We start from the raw sequence: 20,203 nt of genomic DNA on the forward strand, positions 1-20,203 counted from the left end.
CTGGTATCTCCTCTACAGTATAGTGTGATACTACATGTCCTGTACTGCTGTGTGTCTGGTATCTCCTCTCTACAGTATAGTGTGATACTACATGTCCTGTACTACTGTGTGTCTAGTATCTCCTCTCTACAGTATAGTGTGATACTACATGTCCTGTACTGCTGTGTGTGTCTAGTATCTCCTCTACAGTATAGTGTGATACTACATGTCCTGTACTGCTGTGTGTGTAGTAACTCCTCTACAGTACAGTGTAAACTAGACACACACAGCAGTACAGGACATGTAGTATCACACTATACTGTAGAGGAGATACTAGACACACAGTAGTACAGGACATGTAGTATCACACTGTACTGTAGAGAGGAGATACTAGACACACACAGCAGTACAGGACATGTAGTATCACACTGTACTGTAGAGAGGAGATACTAGACACACACAGCAGTACAGGACATGTAGTATCACACTGTAATGTAGAGAGGAGATACTAGACACACACAGCAGTACAGGACATGCAGTATCACAATATATTGGTGAGAGGAGATACTAGACACACACAGCAGTACAGGACATGTAGTATCACACTGTACTGTAGAGGAGGTACTAGACACACACAGCAGTACAGGACATGTAGTAAGACACTGTACTGTAGAGAGGAGATACTAGACACACAGCAGTACAGGACATGTAGTATCACACTGTACTGTAGAGAGGAGATACTAGACACACAGCAGTACAGGACATGTGGTATCACACTATACTGTAGCGAGGAGATACTAGACACACACAGCAGTACAGGACATGTAGTAAGACACTGTACTGTAGAGAGGAGATACTTAACACACAGTAGTACAGGACATGTAGTATCACACTGTACTGTAGAGAGGAGATACTAGACACACACAGCAGTACAGGACATGTAGTATCACACTGTACTGTAGAGAGGAGATACTAGACACACAGCAGTACAGGATATTGTAGAGAGGTGATACTTAACACACACACAGCAGTACAGGACGTGTAGTATCACACTATACTGTAAAGAGGAGATACTAGACACACAGCAGTACAGGACATGTAGTATCACACTATACTGTAGAGAGGAGATACTAGACACCCAGCAATACAGGACATGTAATATAACACTATACTGTAGAGAGGCAATACTAGACACACAGCAATACCACAGCAATACCTGTAGTATCTCCTCTCTACAGTATATTGTGATGCTACATGTCCTGTATTGCTGGGTGTCTAGTATCTCCTCTCTACAGTATAGTGTGATACTACATGTCCTGTACTGCTGTGTGTGTAGTATCTCCTCTACAGTACAGTGTGATACTACATGTCCTGTACTTCTGTGTGTGTCTGTCTAGTACCTCCTCTACAGTACATTATTATACTACATGACCTGTACTGCTGTGTGTGTCTGGTATCTCCTCTCTACAGTATAGTGTGATACTACATGACCTGTACTGCTGTGTGTGTGTCTAGTATCTCCTCTACACTATAGTGTGATACTACGCGTCCTGTACTGCTGTGTGTCTAGTATCTCCTCTCTACAGTATAGTGTGATACTAGACACACAGCAGTACAGGACATGTAGTATTACACTATACTGTAAAGAGGAGATACCAGACACACAGCCATAAAGAACATGTAGTATCACACTGTACTGTAGAGGAGATACTAGACAGAAACAGCAGTACAGGACATGTAGTATCACACTATACTGTAGAGGAGATACTAGACACACAGCAGTACAGGACATGTAGTATCACACTGTTCTGTAGAGGAGATACTAGACACACACAGCAGTACAGGACATGTAGTATCACACTACTATAGAGAGGAGATACTAGACACACACAGCAGGACAGGACATATAGTATCACACTGTACTATAGAGGAGATATTAGACACACAGCAGTACAGGACATGTAGTATATCCCCTACAGTACAGTGTGATACTACATGCCCTGTACTGCTGTGTGTGTCTAGTATCTCCTCTCTACAGTATAGTGTGATACTACATGTCCTGTACTACTGTGTGTCTAGTATCTCCTCTCTACAGTATAGTGTGATACTACATGTCCTGTACTACTGTGTGTCTAGTATCTCCTCTACAGTATAGTGTGATACTACATGTCCTGTACTACTGTGTGTCTAGTATCTCCTCTCTACAGTATAGTGTGATACTACATGTCCTGTGCTGCTCTTTATCTGTACCAGGATGAGTTGTTCCTTTGGGCACCAGGTGAGGGCGGCTTCATGTTATATTTCTGGGACCCTGTGGGATCTGTACAGGACCCTGAAAACGCTCCTGTCCTCTCCATAGAAAGTGATATACACCCTCCAGCAGCTCTTTCTGACTCTTGTATATAGTAACTTGCTTTATCCATATTAGTCATCTGCCTATATTCTTTTAAATCTTTATTTTTTCCTCGTTTTGGGGCTTCAGAACCAGTTACCAATTTTTCATAGAGTTTTGGACCCAAGATACAATAATTTCAACATACAATGGTCACCCCGGAACCAATTATATTGTAACTTGAGGGACCACTGTAAAACATGCATACAGCCATGGGTTTTCCCAGACTCCCTAGGGCTGCATCCAACGCCTTCAGCCACCAGTATATAAATCCCGAACGACTGGACTGGAGCATCCACTGATCCTAAGATTCAGGGCCCTACGTCCTGGTGGAATGGAGGGGGCATCAGACGCATGTTGCTGCTCCATTCACCTCTATTCTGCCCATAGAGTTGAATGGAGATGCAAAGTGTATGCCTGACCACCACTCCATTCAACCAGGGGAGACACAGAATTGGGATTCTTGGGACCACTGGGACCCCCGGCTGGAAATACATCTTGTTGATAGGCGGTGTGTCTTTTACTAGAAAATCTTAAAGGGGTACTCTTATTATTTTTCAAATCCTCTGGTAACAGAAAGTTATACAGATATGCAAATGAATACTATTTAATAATTTCCAGTCTTCCCATACTTATTGGCTGCTGTATGTCCTGCAGGAAGTGGTGTATTCTTTCCAGTCTGACACAGTGCTCTCTGCTGCCACCTCTGTCCATGTCAGGAACTGTCCAGAGCAGGAGAGGTTTTCTATGGGGATTTGCTGCTTCTCTGGACAGGTGGCAGCAGAGAGCACTGGAAAGAATACACCTCTTCCTGTAGGACATACAGCAGCTTATAAGTACTGGAAGACTTGAGGTTATTACATAGAAGTAAATTACAAATCTGTATAACTTTGTGATACCAGTTGATTTAAAAAAAAAATATTATTTTTCATCTACGTTCCCCATTACAAAAATGGTTATCCAGGATTAGAAATACAGAGCCACTTCCTTACATAGACAGCACCACCTCCATCCTCAGGTTGTGTCTGGTATTACAACTCAGCACCATTCACTTTAATGGGATTTATGGATGACAGATCTGGAGATCGGCAGAAGTTACGGCTATGTTCATGTGCGGTATTTCACTCAATATTTAACCAAAACCAGGAATGGGTGAAAAAAAAAAGAAACTATTGCCGGTATTTCGAAACTACGGCCGTTGTTTTAAAATAACAGCTGTTAAATGGCGGCCGTCCACTCCTGGTTTTGGTTGCAAAATACTGAGCAAAAATACTGTATGAAAACATACTGTAGCCCTATACTGAGTGTGAACACAACCGCCCTTGTGCTTCCTATTACTATTTTCGTGTTACACCGCCATCTAGTGTCACGATAACGCCACTACCACAGCCGCCCTTGTACTTCCTATTATTATTTTCGTGTTACACCGCCATCTAGTGTCACGATAACGCCACTACCACAGCCGCCCTTGTACTTCCTATTACTATTTTCGTGTTACACCGCCATCTAGTGTCACGATAACGCCACTACCACAGCCGCCCTTGTACTTCCTATTATTATTTTCGTGTTACACTGCCATCTAGTGTCACGATAACGTCAATACCACACGACTGTTACGATTAATAAAACGCACGCTGCTTTTCAGTTGAGTGAAACACGAATTTAAAATGAAGCAAATCCACAACGTTCCCTTCAGAATCGCCTCGTACAGTCGTATACAGCGGGACTTAATAACGAAAAAAACGCATTTAATCCCCCCTACCGGAGAGCGTTTATCTCTTCCATAAAATCCCCCCCACCACCACCACACAAGTGAGCCGCTCCAGTGAGAGCGAGGCGTGACACGCAAGCCCCGCCCACACTCCTCTTCCAGAGGCGGAGGGACTTCCGGGTTGGAGCCGGATGTTAGGATTTGAATTTTCGGGGCAGTTTAAACACAGAAGAGGAGAGAGAAAGCGGAGGAGATCGGGTCGTGGAGCGGCCGTCCTGGGTATGTGTGTCCGCCGTGTTTTTCCTTCTCTTCAGTGCGTTTCTTGTTGGCTGCGTCTTCTGTAATGTGAATGGTGTCTGATAAGTTTGCAGTGATGAGGAGGAGTGTACAGGTGGCTGCAGCAGATGCTGGGACTCCTCTCAGTTATAAGATCCTGTTATAAACCATCCTGTATACATGTATCCAGCCTGGACTGTGCTCTATACACAGCTGCTGCTTTGTTACAGTGTATCAGTCTCCTCTATATACAGGATACATGTATGAGGCCATGTTCACACACACTATAAGGAGACCATGTAGCTTGGATCCTGATGGCAGAGTCTGGGCTGTAGTTCACACTGTGCGGTTTTCTGGTTATGGATTTATAATGTGTATCCCAGTCTGTTTACTGATGGCTGACATGTGACTGCTGCAGCCAATCAGTGACCTCAGAAGTCACATGTCACACTGCTGGCACCCATCCCAGTCATGCAGGTGCCTGCAGTACCGCTTACTGCCAGAGGGGGTGCTTACTGGTGAGTAGTAAGGAGCAGGCGCTGTCAATAGGGCGGTGTGACTAGTTACGGCCGCTCCCTGTCTAGATGACTAGTTGCTGCCCCTCTTCTGGTCATGTGCGTTGGAATAAATAATCTTTTTTTCCTCGTTATGAAGCTGCCGCGAGCTGCACAGTAAATCTATACTTCGCTGATGGGAACCATATCGGCCCATCCGTGCTGATTGGTTCCCTTTAAATGGGCGCTGTCATGAAAACAGACTTTAGTTTTATTATTGGGGGGGGTGGAGGTGGCGCCTGGCGTCCAAATGAGATCAGTTCAGACAACGTGCAGTTAACATTTATTAGAAAAAAGAAATTGTACAAAAATTTGCTGATAGGTGGCGCTGTAGCTATGTTTATCACAATACAAGCGTTCCTTCTGCCGCCCTTCTGGTTTTCACCAACACTCCTCCTATACAAAGCTGTGTATTCCTCCGCTGTACGCTGTCAGCTTTACTGGTTACAACATGGCGGTGAGTGCCGCCCTTCAGGTCTGTCAGGGTGCCCGTTGTCCTCATGGCAATTTGAAATAACCCTTTTGGTTGTGTATTGAACATAAAAAAGTAACATAATCTAATATACTTTGTATTTGTTTTCAGGAGTCTAAGAGCAAAGGTTTCAATATGAGCGACTCCGGCCCTTCATCCCCGGCGAGCTTAGGTGAGTGCACATCATTCGGTTCAGATTAGCCTGGGTTTACACTACCTTTCTTTCTTTTTTTTTTCATCCATTTTTTTGCAAAAAAACGGATAAAAAAACAGTAGGGAAAAAAAACAGATGCAACTGTGTTTTTCCATTGGCTTACATTCCATTGACTTTTTTTTATTTATTTTTTTAATAATGGAAGTCAATGGAAAAACGTATCAAAACGGATGCACACAATTGCGTCACTTTTTTTGTCAGTTTTTCTTCCGTTTTTATTTATTTTATTTTTTTTGTGTGTGTTCGTGTGTTTTGGAATTTCTATACTGAATACCTTCTTCTTATTATGGGGTCACTGATATGGAAAGAGCAGAGTTGAGGTGCTGATATACTTTTATTGTATTCAGGTGTTAATATACTTATATTGTCAAGGTGGCCGTACTAATTTATAACCGGGCCGTTATCTGTCTCTTCCTCAACATACGCAGGAACACTTGGCACAACCAAACCTTCCTGTGTTCTCTATGGGCAGTGGACGGGTAAGCCGCATCCAGGCAGCTCTGGCAGCAGCTTATCTCTCCAAGGAAGAAGGGGTCAAGCAGTGATTTTCCATCTGATGATGTCGGTGGGCTTTCTGACACCTTATACCGACAGCCACAGTAAAAAAAAAAAATTGCAGGGACCTTTACGCTTCTCGCCACTGCAAAGTTTAGATTTGGATGTTGGATTAAAGACGTATTCCAGGAAAAATAAACTTTTCTCCTAACCACATGATAGGGGAAAAGTTAGGGAACGCACGAGGTCTGATCTCCATACCCCCTGCTGATCTCTGTATTGCCCCCGGCTTCTGTATTATAAATAGCCGTGGGTACGTGTGGCTCTATTCATTCTTATGGAGCCGCGTTCTTCGCTCTTCCAGCGTACTCGGCTCTTTCAATCACTCCATAGGAATGGATACAGCCGCGGGTCACGTGCCATACCCACGGCTCTATTCATAATACAGAAGTCGGGGGCCAATACTGAGATCGGCAGAGGGTACAGAGCTCAGACCCTCCGCAATCGCTGGAATATCCCTTTAAAGAAAAAAGCAGAGTAACTGTCTTGCAGAGAGAGCACCACGGGAGGATAGGAGAGGGGCTGTTTTTGGAAGAAAGTGGCCATGTTTTTCAAATTTGTAAATCCACGTTGTATGAACTGTATGAATTTATCGCATTGACAATGCCGTCCAATCTGCAGGCTTCATATTATAGAGCAGGGGGAGATGAGTAGATTGATATATAGTTTTGTGGGAGAAGTTCCAGTATAAGTTATCATCTATTCATGTAAATCTCTGCTCATTCTAGGCTGGGGGGGGGGGGGGGGGGGGTCATACTGGGGCCCTCCAACTACAATTCCCATCATGCCTGAGTTTGACACCTATGTTCTAGGCTAAGCAGTCATGTGGGCGGTCCTACTTGGAGGTTGACAGCTGTTTGCCTGTAGAGAGCTGTCAATCACTGAGTAGGACCGCCCACATGACTGCTGAGCCCAGAATTGGCTCAATGACCAACAGCAATTCTATAAAGCGATAGCTATCAGTCTCTGTGCATGGGTCTTTCTGATGTTAGATGCATTCTAGTATATACAGCACATATCTGTATATAATATACATATCCGCCTATTTGTATCATCCTTACAGCCTGCATGCTGTGTGGACGTACAGATGACTGCACTGAGAAATACGGGGAGAAGAAAACCTACAAAGAACACGACTTGACTCTGCATTATTACTGCCTGGTGAGTACATAAGGGGCTATAACATGTACGTCTAGGTTCACACCAAATTTTTGCAATTGTTTGCATCCCTTTTGATTCATCCTTCCATTGACTTCCATTATTTAAAAAACTGATCAAACGCATCCAATTTTATTTTTTTTTAAATAACAGAAGTCAGTGGAAAAATGGTTTAAAACAGATGCACGCATGTATGTTTTTTTTGCCCCAAAAAAGATTAAAAAACGGACTGAAAAAAATGCAGTGTGATCCAAGCTTTACATTGCTTTTTTTGATAAGTTTTGATCTATCTATCGTCTATCTTCTATCTATCTATAATGCTCTGTTCATGTCATGACAATTGAATGTGCGTTATTGTTCTCCTAGCTGCTTTCCAGTGGAATCTGGCAAAGGGGCAATGAAGGTGAGGGTATATATGGATTCCTGGTCAGTGACATCAAGAAAGAAATAAACCGAGCCAGGAAATTGGTAATTGTATAATATAAGTATATAGATCTATGTATGTCCTTTTATGTAAGCTTGGTTATATCTTACATATAGATAGTGGGGGAGATTTATCAAACATGGTGTAGAGTGAAACTGGCCCAGTTGTTCCTAGCAACCAATCAGATTCCACTTTCATTTCTCACAGACTCTTTGGAAAATGAAAGGTGGAATCTGATTGGTTGCTAGGGGCAACTGAGCCAGTTTTTACTTTACACCATGTTTGATAAATCTCCCCCATGGTGTGACATTAGTGCAGCCATGTTGGCTGTGCTCCCCTTTATTCACTAGGCAGGATGGTGTACAACACTCTATGGTGCTGTACTCTTTCAGCCAAAGGAGTTGCCCTCTATGGGTCCACCTGAAAATTGGGGATTTCCTTCATTTAAAAATTGTGTTTCACTTATTTAAAAAAAAAGCTTCTCCCTTCCATTCCCAGAGATGCTGTGTTTGTAAATTGCACGGAGCGTCCATCGGCTGTGTGTTTCCTCGTTGCAAACGGGGGTACCATTTTCCTTGTGGGACAGAAAGGCAATGCATTTTCCAGTTCATGGACATTTTCAGGTAATTTATTGCTTTTATGGATAATTTATTGCTGGGACTGATATGTTTCAGGTTTACAGGCAGAATATCCACCACTTCCTGCAGGACTGTGATGTAGTGTTTTCTTAAAGTGACTCTGTACCAGCATGTAGCCACCCTCAAACCGCCAGTACCACGTTGTAGGGGTCCTCACGCCATGTTCAGGTCGGGGGTCAGCCTGCAGAGCCGGAAAAGAGGTGCTGCAGCCCTAGGGCATGGATGCTCTATGCGACCCCAGATCGACTTCCTGCCCTGCTGCAGCAATAAGTCATTTTCCTTCAAAATATCGTCTCCAGGAGACAGGCTTACCTCCAGTGGACATGTGTGAGGACCTCTACCATGCAGTACCGGCGGTTTGGGAGCGGCTACGTGCTGGTACAGAGTCGGTGACATTTTAGCTGATGCCAGGAGTTGCGACGTGTTATCATGGCTCCCATCCTATTCCTACTGCACGGAGCTTTGTCTCATTTTCCTATAATCCTTTGTTCTGTTGTAGCTCTTACTGCTGGGAGCATCGGCCCGTCCAGAAACCTCTCTCCACACAAAGCAACGAGTCTTCTCCGTGCACAATATGCCTGGAGAATATCGACCATGTTCCTTCTTACCACGTACTACGAGGACCTTGCTGCAAGACCTCCTGGTACCATAGAGACTGCCTGCAGGTATCTTTATTGTTCTTCGTATCCTACAGTCACAGTCATCTCTATCTTTTCACTTCTTAACATCTTGTTTTGGCTTTTTTATCTCCTTACATGTTCTTTTTCTATTGCAGTATCAAGCACTGAGCGCCGGCCTATTCTTCTTTCGCTGTACGGTATGCAATAACAGAGACGTGTTTCAGAAAGAGATGCTGCGGATGGGGATCCACATTCCAGAAAGGTGGGCTGTTTTTACAAAGCTCTATTGCTTATCTGAGTACAGTATTTGAGATGCTCTTGGATTCTTCCATGTTTACGTCAAAATTTTGGTGTTTTTTCCCGCCCATCCCCCTCCCCCCAATGATCAGAAGAACGGACCTGGAGAAGTGTGTAGTAGTACACAGAAAAAGCTTTTCATTCTTAAAGAGGACTTGTCACCCCCCATGCCGGGGTGACAGGCTCCCGACCCTCCGCTAGAGCCCCCTATACTTACCTGATCGCGCCGGGTCCCGCTTCTTGACCTGGTCCGGTGACAGAGATTTCATCGCCCGAAGCCTGGCGCGTGCGCTCCTGAGATGAGTCCGACGCTCAGAGAATGAATGGAGCGTCGGACTCACCATTCATTCTCTATGGGCATCGGACTCCTCTCAGGAGCGATCAGGTAAGTATAGGGGGCTCTAGCGGGGGGTCGGGAGCCTGTCACCTGACAGGTTCCCTTTAAAGGGGCATTCCCATGACCTAAATGTTTGTTAGGTGATGGGAACATGCATAGCAAAAGCAAAATTGCTGTCTTCTGAAGTTTGTCCCTCTTCACTTGCTGTCATGTTGACAGCTGTTGCCTTGGATCCCGATCACCACTATCAGCTATGATAGCAGAGGCTGGATATTGATGGGACTGGTGGTCGGGAGCTGGTAAGTATGTTTTTACTTATCTTATGTCTCCCCCTGACATCCCACATGTCTCTATGGCTTAGATTGTCCCTAGAGATGTGTGTATAATGTCGGAGGGAGACACAGAAGAGCCGAGCACGTTCAGGTGAGCACCGCTGCGCCCCATCCTCGCTCCCCCCACGCCAAATGCAGAAGTGAGAGCGAGACAAAACACGGCCAAGCAGAATGTATTAAGATGGGACAAACCTTTTAAGTAAATTTTTTTAATTTTTTTTTTCTCCTTTATTTCCTTGTAGAGATGCATCATGGGAGCTAGAAGAAAATGCTTTCCAGGAACTTCTAGTCCGACATCAGCGTTGTGATGTTAAAAAGTGCCTGTGCCGGAACGGTCGGGATTATAATATTCCAGAAAGGTGATTATGTTCTAGATTGTGTCTATAACTTACTAACCATCCATAAACATCCTGAGAAATGGGCCCAACCTGAAGGGTTAAACTTAAAAGGGTTTTTGTTTTTTCTTCTCTGATTTCATCTAGAAGTGAAAGTTTCATCATGTCTGTTCTTCAATTGACATTTATCTGTTTCTCTTCTATCCCTCTCCCATAACAGTAAGTGGGAAATAGTTCGTTGCCAGTCGTGTGGATCCAGTGGTACGCACGTCGCCTGCTCCTCAGTGGAGAACGGGAACCAGAGCTGGGAATGTGCAGAATGTTGCAGCATCGTCTGCTCCCCAGGTAACGAGACTTCTTTTGTGTGTGTGTGTGTGTGTGTGTGTGTGTGTGTGTGTGTTGTGTTTTTTTTTTTTTTTTTTTCTCCTTTTGTGTCTTGAAAAGGTTGATTGTCTGTCTATACTCATGATGATGGTGATGATTTGCCACAGGGCATTGTAGAGTCTTAAGAGATTGAAGTTGTAACTTTTTCTCTGTAAAGATATTTATTATGGAGGTAACTAATTTCTGAAGTATGGGTTTTATGCCCCCCCCCCCCTTCCACTGTCTTTCATTGCAGTAAAGCGATCACACCCTGCATCTCTGAATTGGTCAGAAACCCTTGATAATTCGGGGTTTGATGCCGAGCAGCCATCTCCAAAGTGTAGACGCCAATCAAGAACATCAAGACAAGTTATATTAAAGTAAGTACCATTCACGGTATCGTCTGTCCGTGATAAAGAACCCTGTGAGTTTGTACTTTGGGGAAGATTTTACAGTAAGGATAGGTTCACATGAGCAAAGAATAAGTGTTACACAGCTTTCGGTGAACTGCGGGAAGCCCTCACCCCATAGCCCTGTAGCCCCCATTGACTTCAGTGGGAGCTTTAGAGCATAAGCATGTGGAAATAAAGTGACATGTCATCACTTATTTACATGCTTCCCCGTCTTTCATTGAGGTCAATAGGATCATGGTTTCTGACAGCGACACTGCAATATACATGTAAGCAGATGATGATACCTCATTTCTCTCTCCTCTGACTGTACTTTAAGGGTGCGTTCACACCTACAGGATCTGCAGCAGATTTGATGCTGTGTTCAGTTATTTAAATGAAATCTGCTGCAGAAAATCAGCTGCAGATCCTGTAGGTGTGAACGCACCATAAAGGGGTTTTCCTGCCAGAATAGACTGATTTATCCACTAGATGGCTCATCAGTCACTGACCATCAGGGTGCCAACAACTGCCATTCACACCGATCAGCTGATCGGCACCCACACAGTAAACAGAATTGTGGTCGGGATGAAAAAGCTGCAGTTGCAGGTCACCACTCTTCAGGGTGCTCATCAGACTTTTTTGGCCAGAGAACCCCTTTAAGTTATTGGAAATTTGTTATCCGACACATTTTTTTTAAAGTGTCCTTGTTGTTTTGAAATACTTTTGACATATCAGAGACCTGTCAAAAGTTTAATCAATCAGGATCCTCACCGATCTGTAGATATAGCAGGAAGAGGAGCACGGCAAAGCACTTTCTCTAGCTCCTTGTAATTTCCATCTCGCTGCACAAGATAAGCTCCATGTGTAAGGCATGTTCTTTAAGGACAACTCCAGCCAAAATGTATAATATAGGCAAAGTTAGATAAATTCCTAATCTAGGAGATATAGTGCTATTTCCCTCAATTAAGTAGATCAGGCAGGGTTCAATTTATCAAAAAAAAAAAATTGATGTCACAAGTCTATTCCTGAAAGGTCCAGCAGGGGGCAAGTATATGTAGGAATTACATGTGAAAAAGTTTAGCATTTTTTACATGTAATTTCTACCTATACTGCGCCCTCTGCTGGACTTTCCAGGAATAGACTTGACATCAATTTTTTTTTTTTTTTTTTCTTTTTGAGAAATTGAACCCTTCCTGATCTACTCAATTGCGGATAACAGCACTATATGTGCATTTCCCATAATCAGTGTACATTAGGAATTTATCTAACTTTTGCTTATTTAACAACATATTAAAAAATACATTTTGGCCGGAGTTGTCCTTTAATGACAGATATGCCTCCCCTTATGTCGTAGGTGGAAAATTGTAATCTCTAAGAGCCTTGTATAATAGCTTAAATTTTTTTCCCTCCTCCTAGGCAGGTTCAAAGACACATCTCTGATATCCTGCAAGAGCTGAAATCTCAGATCAATAATTCCAAGTTTACTGCGAAAGTGCAACACAAGTCCCTCTGGAGCAGTTCCCTCAGATGTTTCCGGATGAGATGTTTTTCTCCATACAACTCTCTACAGATAACCTACACCAACGAACAATTGAAAACCTCAGACCTGTCTCCGCCCTGTTACTTTAAGTTGCTATTTGATGTCATCCAGAACTCCAACATGTTTGAAGGAGCTGAACGTAAAAATCTTTCATTAAACATGGATGGTAAGTGTAATAGCTCGCTGCAGGGCTATATGCAGAATTATATATGTACTGGATTGAGTATATTATGTGCTTCTATTACAAAAATGTCCAGTCTTCCAGTACTTATCAGCTGCTGTATGCCCTGCAGGAAGTGGTGTATTCTTTCCAGTCTGACACAGTGCTCTCTGCTGCCACCTCTGTCCATGTCAGGAACTGTCCAGAGTAGTAGCAAATCCCCATAGAAAACCTCCTGCTCTCCAGACTGTAAAGAATACACCACTTCCTGCAGGGCATACAGCAGCTGATAAGTTCTGGAACACTTGAGATTTATTAATATAAGTAAATTACACATATTATACCCTATACAGTACTTAAAGGGGTAGTACGGCGCTAAACATTTATTCCCAAAATAACACACATTACAAAGTTATTGAACTTTGTAATGTGTGTTATGTATGTGAATGGCCCCCTTCCCCGTGTTCCACCCCACCCACCCTATGCCGCGTCATAACTGTGCTCAGCTGCGATTGGCTGAGCATAACTGTGGCCGGGGGTCGACACGAATCAGGTGAGTATAATGCATCACACTTCGGGTCTAGCGTGGATGTGGGGGGAAACACGGGGAAGGGGGCCATTAACATACATGACACACCTTACAAAGTTGTATAACTTTGTAATGTGTGTTATTTTGTGAATAAATGTTTAGTGCCTCACTACCCCTTTAAATAAAAAAATAAAAATTCTAGTCTTACAAGACAGTTGCTGTATGTCCTGCAGGAAGTGGTGTATTCTTTCAGTCTATAGAGCAGGAAAGGTTTTCTATGGGGATTTGCTACTGCTTTGGACAGTTCCTGACACTGACTGCCAACTCTGTCCAACAGGAAAGAATACACCACTTCCTGTAGAACATACAGCAGTTGATAAGTACTGGAAGACTAGAATTTTTTTAATAGAGGTAAATTACATGAATTCATAGACACTGAATATTCACGATCTAGTGTTTTTTCTCATCCCGCAGCTCTGGAGAAGGACCTGTATTATGAAGCTGGTAGAATGGTGGCTCTGGCATTGGTTCATGGTGGGCCGGCACCAAGCTTTTTTTCGCAGACCCTCTTCTATTGCCTCATATATGATTCTCACCACATACAACCTATGATAGAAGATGTCGCTGATCCCAATGTCTTACAGGCAATATTAAAGGTAAGATACTATAGGAAGTCGATCTGCATGGTTTGTTTCCTCTAGGTAGCGCGGTAGTCTTTTGTATTGCTGGGTTTAAAGGGTTGTCTCACAAGGCAAAGTTAGTAAAATCAGATGTGTGCTACATACATATATGTAATGGGGTAGAGATCTTCTGCATCCCTGTACACTTCCTCTTCCCCATGGATCTGATCACTTTCTGGTTGCCTATCCTGTGGGTAGAAAACTTCTTTATAGGCATCCTTAAATTTAACTCAAACATAACTTTACATATGTATATGCAAAGAAAAAAAAATAACACAAACGTCGCTGCATGTGCAGGTCAAAACACACTTTGGAGAAACATGCATATGTGTGAAGTAACAGAACTAATTGTCTGAATCAACTGGTTCAACCATGCGATCCAATGGAGTAAGGGAACATACAGTAGAACAACATGGTTCCAGATCCCCATTAAGAATGTCAGATAGGAGGGGTTCGACATCACTTCCAAATGTATTTCATGTCATATTGAGACCTATGGGACTGCACTACTGTATTGATTTGGGCTTTTGTGCACACCAGACGCATTTATTTGGTCGCCATATCAAAGATCATAGTCACCCTTTACTGCTGAGGTTTTTTTTTTGTGCCTTGTAGACTAGTGTACATGTGTACATAATGTTGGCCTGTATGCAAGATAGGTCATACAGCCGTATTCTTAGTTTTAATTGGAAGTAATATGGTCATTATTGGCCAGCGGCAATTGTCTGTATGTTATTAGACCTAGACCGAGTGATTACGATTAATGGAAAACTTTGGATCTATGGAGGATTTGAACCCAGGAGTAAAGCACTGTGTTTATATTGTGCTGGAAGGTGAGCCACAGACTCTGAGGTCTGTCAAGTGAAGATTCATTCAGAGAAGGAACAGGGGAACGTGGCCGGTGTTTGCGCCAGATGAATCCCACCAACCTCTTCCTTTTACCACTATTATAACTTTACATATGTTATTGCCCACAATGAGACTAACAATTCCTTCCATACTTGTTATTTATTTAGTCTAATCTCCCCAGTTCTAAACTGCTGCTTTCTGCTGAAGACACAGACAACTGTGTGTGATCTTTTCTCTCTGTCTCCCCCCCCCCCCCCCCCCCCCCCTCCCTTCTCAGACAGCTGATGTAAACAAGTCCCTGTAGGGCTGGGTGGTATACCGTGAAAATACCGATACCGTCGCTGGCGTCGGTTAACCGATCTCAACTTTACCAGGACAGTATCTGCAGTATTTTCACCCGCCGTGCTCGGCATGCCCATGCGGCCCTGTCCTCTTGACCCCTCGCCCAGCGTGCCCATGTGTCTCCGCCGCATCCGTACGTCCCCCTCACCCCTGACCTGAGAGGGCATTACTACTATATGGGCACAGCAGAGAAGGCATTATTACTGTATGGGCACAGCTGGGATGGCATTATTACTATATGGGCACAGCAGAGAAGGCATTATTACTATATGGGCACAGCTGGGATGGCATTACTACTGTATGGGCACAGCTGGGCAATACTATATAGGCACAGCTGGGATGGCATTATTGCACACTGTGGGCATCATATGGATAAAGCATGTACCACTATATAACTCTTGGGGGCCTGAATGGTCAAATGTTGGTCCTGTAGTGTGTATATTGGTGTATTCCTGTTTATACACGTCTTTTTGTTGTGCATAGCTGTATATCTGTGTATACATGTTCTGTAGTGTGTGTATATTGCTGTATTCCTGTATTTACACATCCCCGCCTCTGAGACCCCCTAATAATGACAAATAATAGAAATATTACAGCCTCAGGTTGATGCTCAGTGAGCTACTTTGCCAGTTAGGCATGACCAGGTGGGTGTGGCTTGCAAAAGAGGTGTGGCTTAGAAAAGGGACGTAGCGTAATTATCGGTCAATTATCGTTACCGCGGCTACATGTACAATGAATTGCGAGATTGATTTAGGGCCAGGCCAATATCGCCCAGCCTGGCAGGCTTGATCTGCAACATTGTATCTTCTTTGTAATGCTGTGAGGGTTAAAGAAGCAGTTCAGCCCCCCGGCTAGGCGCTGGCACATATACGAACCACAGATGATAGGTGTCCCGCGGCACAGCTTTATTCCGGTCCCGCTGAGCCGTTCAAATCCAGAGCGTGCTCTGTTGCTGTGACCTCTCTTCTGTCTCCTTTAATTGAACACCGGAAGTCACACGCTTAGAGAATGCATGGGAAAGCATGCCGTTCAATCACAGATGACAGAAGAGGGGTCACCGCAGCGGATGACGTGAGCACGTGCCGGATTTGAACGGTGCCGCGGGGCTGGAATGAAGCCGCCAGCACCTAGTGGGGGCGAACCCAAAAAAAAAATTGTGGACTGCTTCGAAGTCCTGCAAAAAAGTATTGTGTTGCCCCCCAAAAGTTATACAAATCACCAATATACACTTATTAGGGGAAATGCACATAAAGGGCTTTTTTCCCTGCACTTACTACTGCATCAAGACGTCACTTCCTGGATAGCATGGTGATGTCACGACCCGACTCCCAGAGCTGTGCGGGCTGTGGCTGCTGGAGAGGATGATGGCAGAGGGATGCTCAGTGTCCTTCCAGTGCCCTGTGTCCCCCTGCCATCATCCTCTCCAGCAGCCACAGCCCGCACAGCTCTGGGAGTTGGGGCATGACATCACCATGATATCCAGGAAGTGACATCACCATGTTATCCAGGAAGTGACATCACCATGTTATCCAGGAAGTGAAGCCTTAAAGCAGTAAAAAAGGCACTTTATAAGCATTTCCCGTAATAAGTGTATATTAGTGATTTGTATAACTTTTGGGGGGCATTACAATACTTTAATAAAAATTTTCACCGGACTTCTCCTTTAATAACATCAGAGCATTAAAAAAAAGCTACAGTGTTGCAGATAAAGCCTGCCAGGGACTTGTTTACATCTTTTTTTAAAGAAATTGATGGCCTAAATCTCATTCTGTCCTTCTGAATTGTAAATGTTTCCGCAGCCCGGTGTGTAATCTCTTCTCCTCTGTGTTGTCACAGATACAGTCTTCTCATCGGATTAATGACTTGAAGGCGGTCATCGCTCACTACTATGACTACCTGGAGAAGACTGGTAGTTTACGACTTGTACAATCTGTCAGCGAGAAAAGCATCCTGATCAAGAATATTCTGGCTTACCACGTCATTTGCCGAGTGCAGCAACCACTTGAAAGGTAACACTTCTCCTGCAGAGGGGTGGGTCGCAGTTAGCCAAAGAGAAGCACTTAGCCAGGCTCTTCTCCCAGCATTAATGATCCAATAAAGGCCGCCCATTTCCACGTCGGTTTTTTTTAGAATTATTGGTAGAAACTGCAATAATGGGTGGATGGCGGAATTTGGCAAACCATAGAATGAAGCCTATGGGACCAACAGAGATGCGTGCGGCGACGGCGGGTGATACGACGGGATTCTGTAGTGTGCACATACCCAGAGGTGTCACTGACACTGATTGTTAGTGCTGTACACAACAGACATGATAATTAGGAACCAGATAAGGCTGGGGTCACATTACGTTTTACAGTCCATTTAATGTATGTTTTATTTAAAAAAAAAAATAATAAAAAAAAAAAATCTGATGCAGTTCTCTGGGATCCGTTTGGACCCGTTTTTTCATTGACTTTCATTATAAAAAAGGATCAAAACAGATGCGTGTTTTTTTAGGTGTACATAAAAATGTGGTTGACTGCGATTTTGTGTACTTTAATAGTAACCATTTAAAAACGGATACGTTAAATGGACAGCAAAAGTGCAGTGTGAACCCAGCCTCACTGTGCTTTTTCTGTCTGGTATACATGTTGCGGTGTATTTGCCTGCTCAGATCTATTATAAGCAATGGTACAAGCACCGGTATTGTATACAGTACCAGCAGGGGTGTTGCATCTACTCTATTATAAGAAATGGAACATACAATTTAGAATTTATGATCATGTTTGTGCTTTTAGGTTCAAAGAAGGCTTGAAGACACTCGGCGTTCTTGAGAACATCCAGACTTACCCCACTGCCTTTTGGAGTGTTCTGTGCATGAAGCCTGAGAAGCTAACTACAAAAGTGCTGTCCGACCTCTTCACCATCACCTATCACAGAGGCCTCAGACACAGTCAGCAGTGTAACGCCATCAATCTATGGGAAGCCTATCTAGAAGACACCGGAGGTCAGTTTTCTGGGTTAATGTGCATGTCTTAAAGGGGTATTTCTATGTTTTTCTAACATTGGATAACCACTTTAAAGGGGTATCCCAGTTTTACCCTAGAGCTGGAATACCCCTTTAAAGTGGTTATCCAATGTTAGAAAAACATAGTCACTTCCTTCCAGAGACAGCACCACTCTTGTCTCCAGTTCAGGTGTGGTTTGCAATTAAGCTCCATTCACTTTAATAGAGTTGATTACAAAACCTGCACCCACCCAAACTGAAGACAAAGTTATTGATCGCAGCGGATCTCCTTGCTCTGATCAGGAGCACAATCCCCTCCCTGGCTGTACCTCCTGATTGGCTCATTTTGACAAGGTTGAGGTTAGAATTGGCAAGAGTACAGGGAGCGGATCATGCTGCTACCGGGCCATCTCCGCGGCTTTATCTCCTGATCACAGCAGGTCCCAGCAGTGAGACCCACTGCGATCAACAGCAGGGAAGAGCAGCACGCTTCTCTTTAATGGTGCAGGTCTCGGCAGTGAGGCCCCCATTGGTCAAACCTTTTGACATGTCACATGTCATAAGTTTATTTTAAAGACAAGTACACTTTAAAGTCAAAAGCTTTGATAGGTCAAGGTCTAGGTGTTCAAACCCTGACCAATTGCTTGAAGGAATTATCTCTCCCCCATCATTCTGCATGTGACTGAGGTGGTCCCATAGGCCGGAGAACCCCTTTAAGTCGAATGAAATAATTCCTTTATGAATATGCAGCCATAACCTATCATAACTAATCACCTGCTTGCTTTTATCTCTGCAGATGGTGCCACCGCCGTTACATTGGAGGACATTTTAAGTTTTGCGACAGGCATAGACTCCATTCCTCCGGCCGGTTTTACGCCTCAGCCAACCATCATGTTCCACTGTCAAAATATATTTCCCTCCTCAAACAAAATGACCTACAGCATGGATCTTCCCGGGGACTGCAGCTACGAGGAATTCAGGAAAAACATGGACAAGGCCATAAGTGCCGCACTGACGAAAGGATAGACCCCCGTATGTGGAGGATGCGGACGTTCATGTTGCTGCTGTTAGCTCTTAGGCCACTAGTTGTTTAGATGGGACGGACACTGTGGCCGATGACTTTTAAAGTACTTGCTTTCTTGCTTCTTCTCTTTATATTTTTTAACTGATCACATAAGGAGGTGTTGGTTCAGGAGCTCCTCAGGAAAACTCTTTATTCTCTGTAAACTAATCGGCATACTGAGCGCTTAATGTGGCGGAACGTCGGTACTTAGGGCGGGTTCACACTACGGAATTCTCACGGACAATGTCCGCGGAATTCCGTCAGCTGTCCACCCGCACATCTGGGCGCCTTTCCGCCGGCCCCATAGACACCATTCTATGGGCCGGCGTATTCCGCGATCCGCTAAAAGAAGTGACATGACACTTCTTTCAGCGTATAGCGGAATACGCCGGCCCATAGAATGGTGTCTATGGAGTCGGCGGAAAGGCGCCCAGATGTGCAGGCGGACAGCTGACGGAATTCCGCGGACATTGTCTGCGAGAATTCCGTAGTGTGAACCCGCCCTTACATTCATCTAAGGTGATCTATTGGGAAGCTTAAATGGTGACTATCACTTAAAAAAAAAAAAAACCTTTGGGATGTCAATAGTTTTGAGGAGCTGATTGTTCCAGCTAGATGGTGATGGTCTTCATAGATTTACAATGGAGACCATCTCCTGCACCAAGCTGTGAGACGAAGCACTTATATGGATGCTTCTTCCTGCTCCAACTATTGCAATACCCCAACGTCTCTAGGACAGGGATGTGGAACTTTGCCCTTCTAAAGCTGTTGCAAAACTACAATTCCCATCATGCATTTTTTTTTTTTTTTTTTTTTAATTGACAGGGCCCATCTAACTTTATTTGTTGGGAAATCCTCTTTTTGTATCACTTAAACTGAAATCGCAGATACTTTTTCTAACCAAGAGAATAATGTCCCGAACAGATTTATCTTTCGGGCCGTTTTACGTTTAACAGTCTTCTCTACTGCATGCCAGATGTGTTTTAAACAATAATTTGTTACATT

The 20,203-nt window shown here is 43.9% G+C and overlaps 1 protein-coding gene across 2 annotated transcripts; it reads left to right on the forward strand.

Moving 5' to 3' along the window:
- Positions 1 to 4,005: 4,005 nt before the first annotated feature.
- Positions 4,006 to 19,417, forward strand: G2E3 (G2/M-phase specific E3 ubiquitin protein ligase). Of its 2 annotated transcripts, none has more exons than XM_069949425.1 (15): positions 4,006 to 4,361; positions 5,496 to 5,556; positions 7,217 to 7,314; positions 7,678 to 7,779; positions 8,234 to 8,358; positions 8,873 to 9,038; positions 9,149 to 9,255; positions 10,202 to 10,318; positions 10,515 to 10,639; positions 10,914 to 11,037; positions 12,466 to 12,755; positions 13,753 to 13,934; positions 16,986 to 17,158; positions 17,927 to 18,135; positions 18,932 to 19,417. In XM_069949425.1, the coding sequence occupies exons 2-15, from the start codon at positions 5,520 to 5,522 to the stop codon at positions 19,159 to 19,161; spliced, it is 2,085 nt and encodes a 694-aa protein (XP_069805526.1). In that variant the 5' UTR covers positions 4,006 to 4,361; positions 5,496 to 5,519; the 3' UTR covers positions 19,162 to 19,417. The 2 variants fall into 2 exon arrangements, with proteins under 2 accessions (XP_069805526.1, XP_069805527.1); XM_069949426.1 differs by having other exon boundaries at positions 5,499 to 5,556.
- The last annotated feature ends 786 nt before the right edge of the window (positions 19,418 to 20,203 follow it).

This window comes from Dendropsophus ebraccatus, chromosome 13, assembly GCF_027789765.1.
Source record: "Dendropsophus ebraccatus isolate aDenEbr1 chromosome 13, aDenEbr1.pat, whole genome shotgun sequence".
Classification (NCBI taxonomy): domain Eukaryota; kingdom Metazoa; phylum Chordata; class Amphibia; order Anura; family Hylidae; genus Dendropsophus; species Dendropsophus ebraccatus.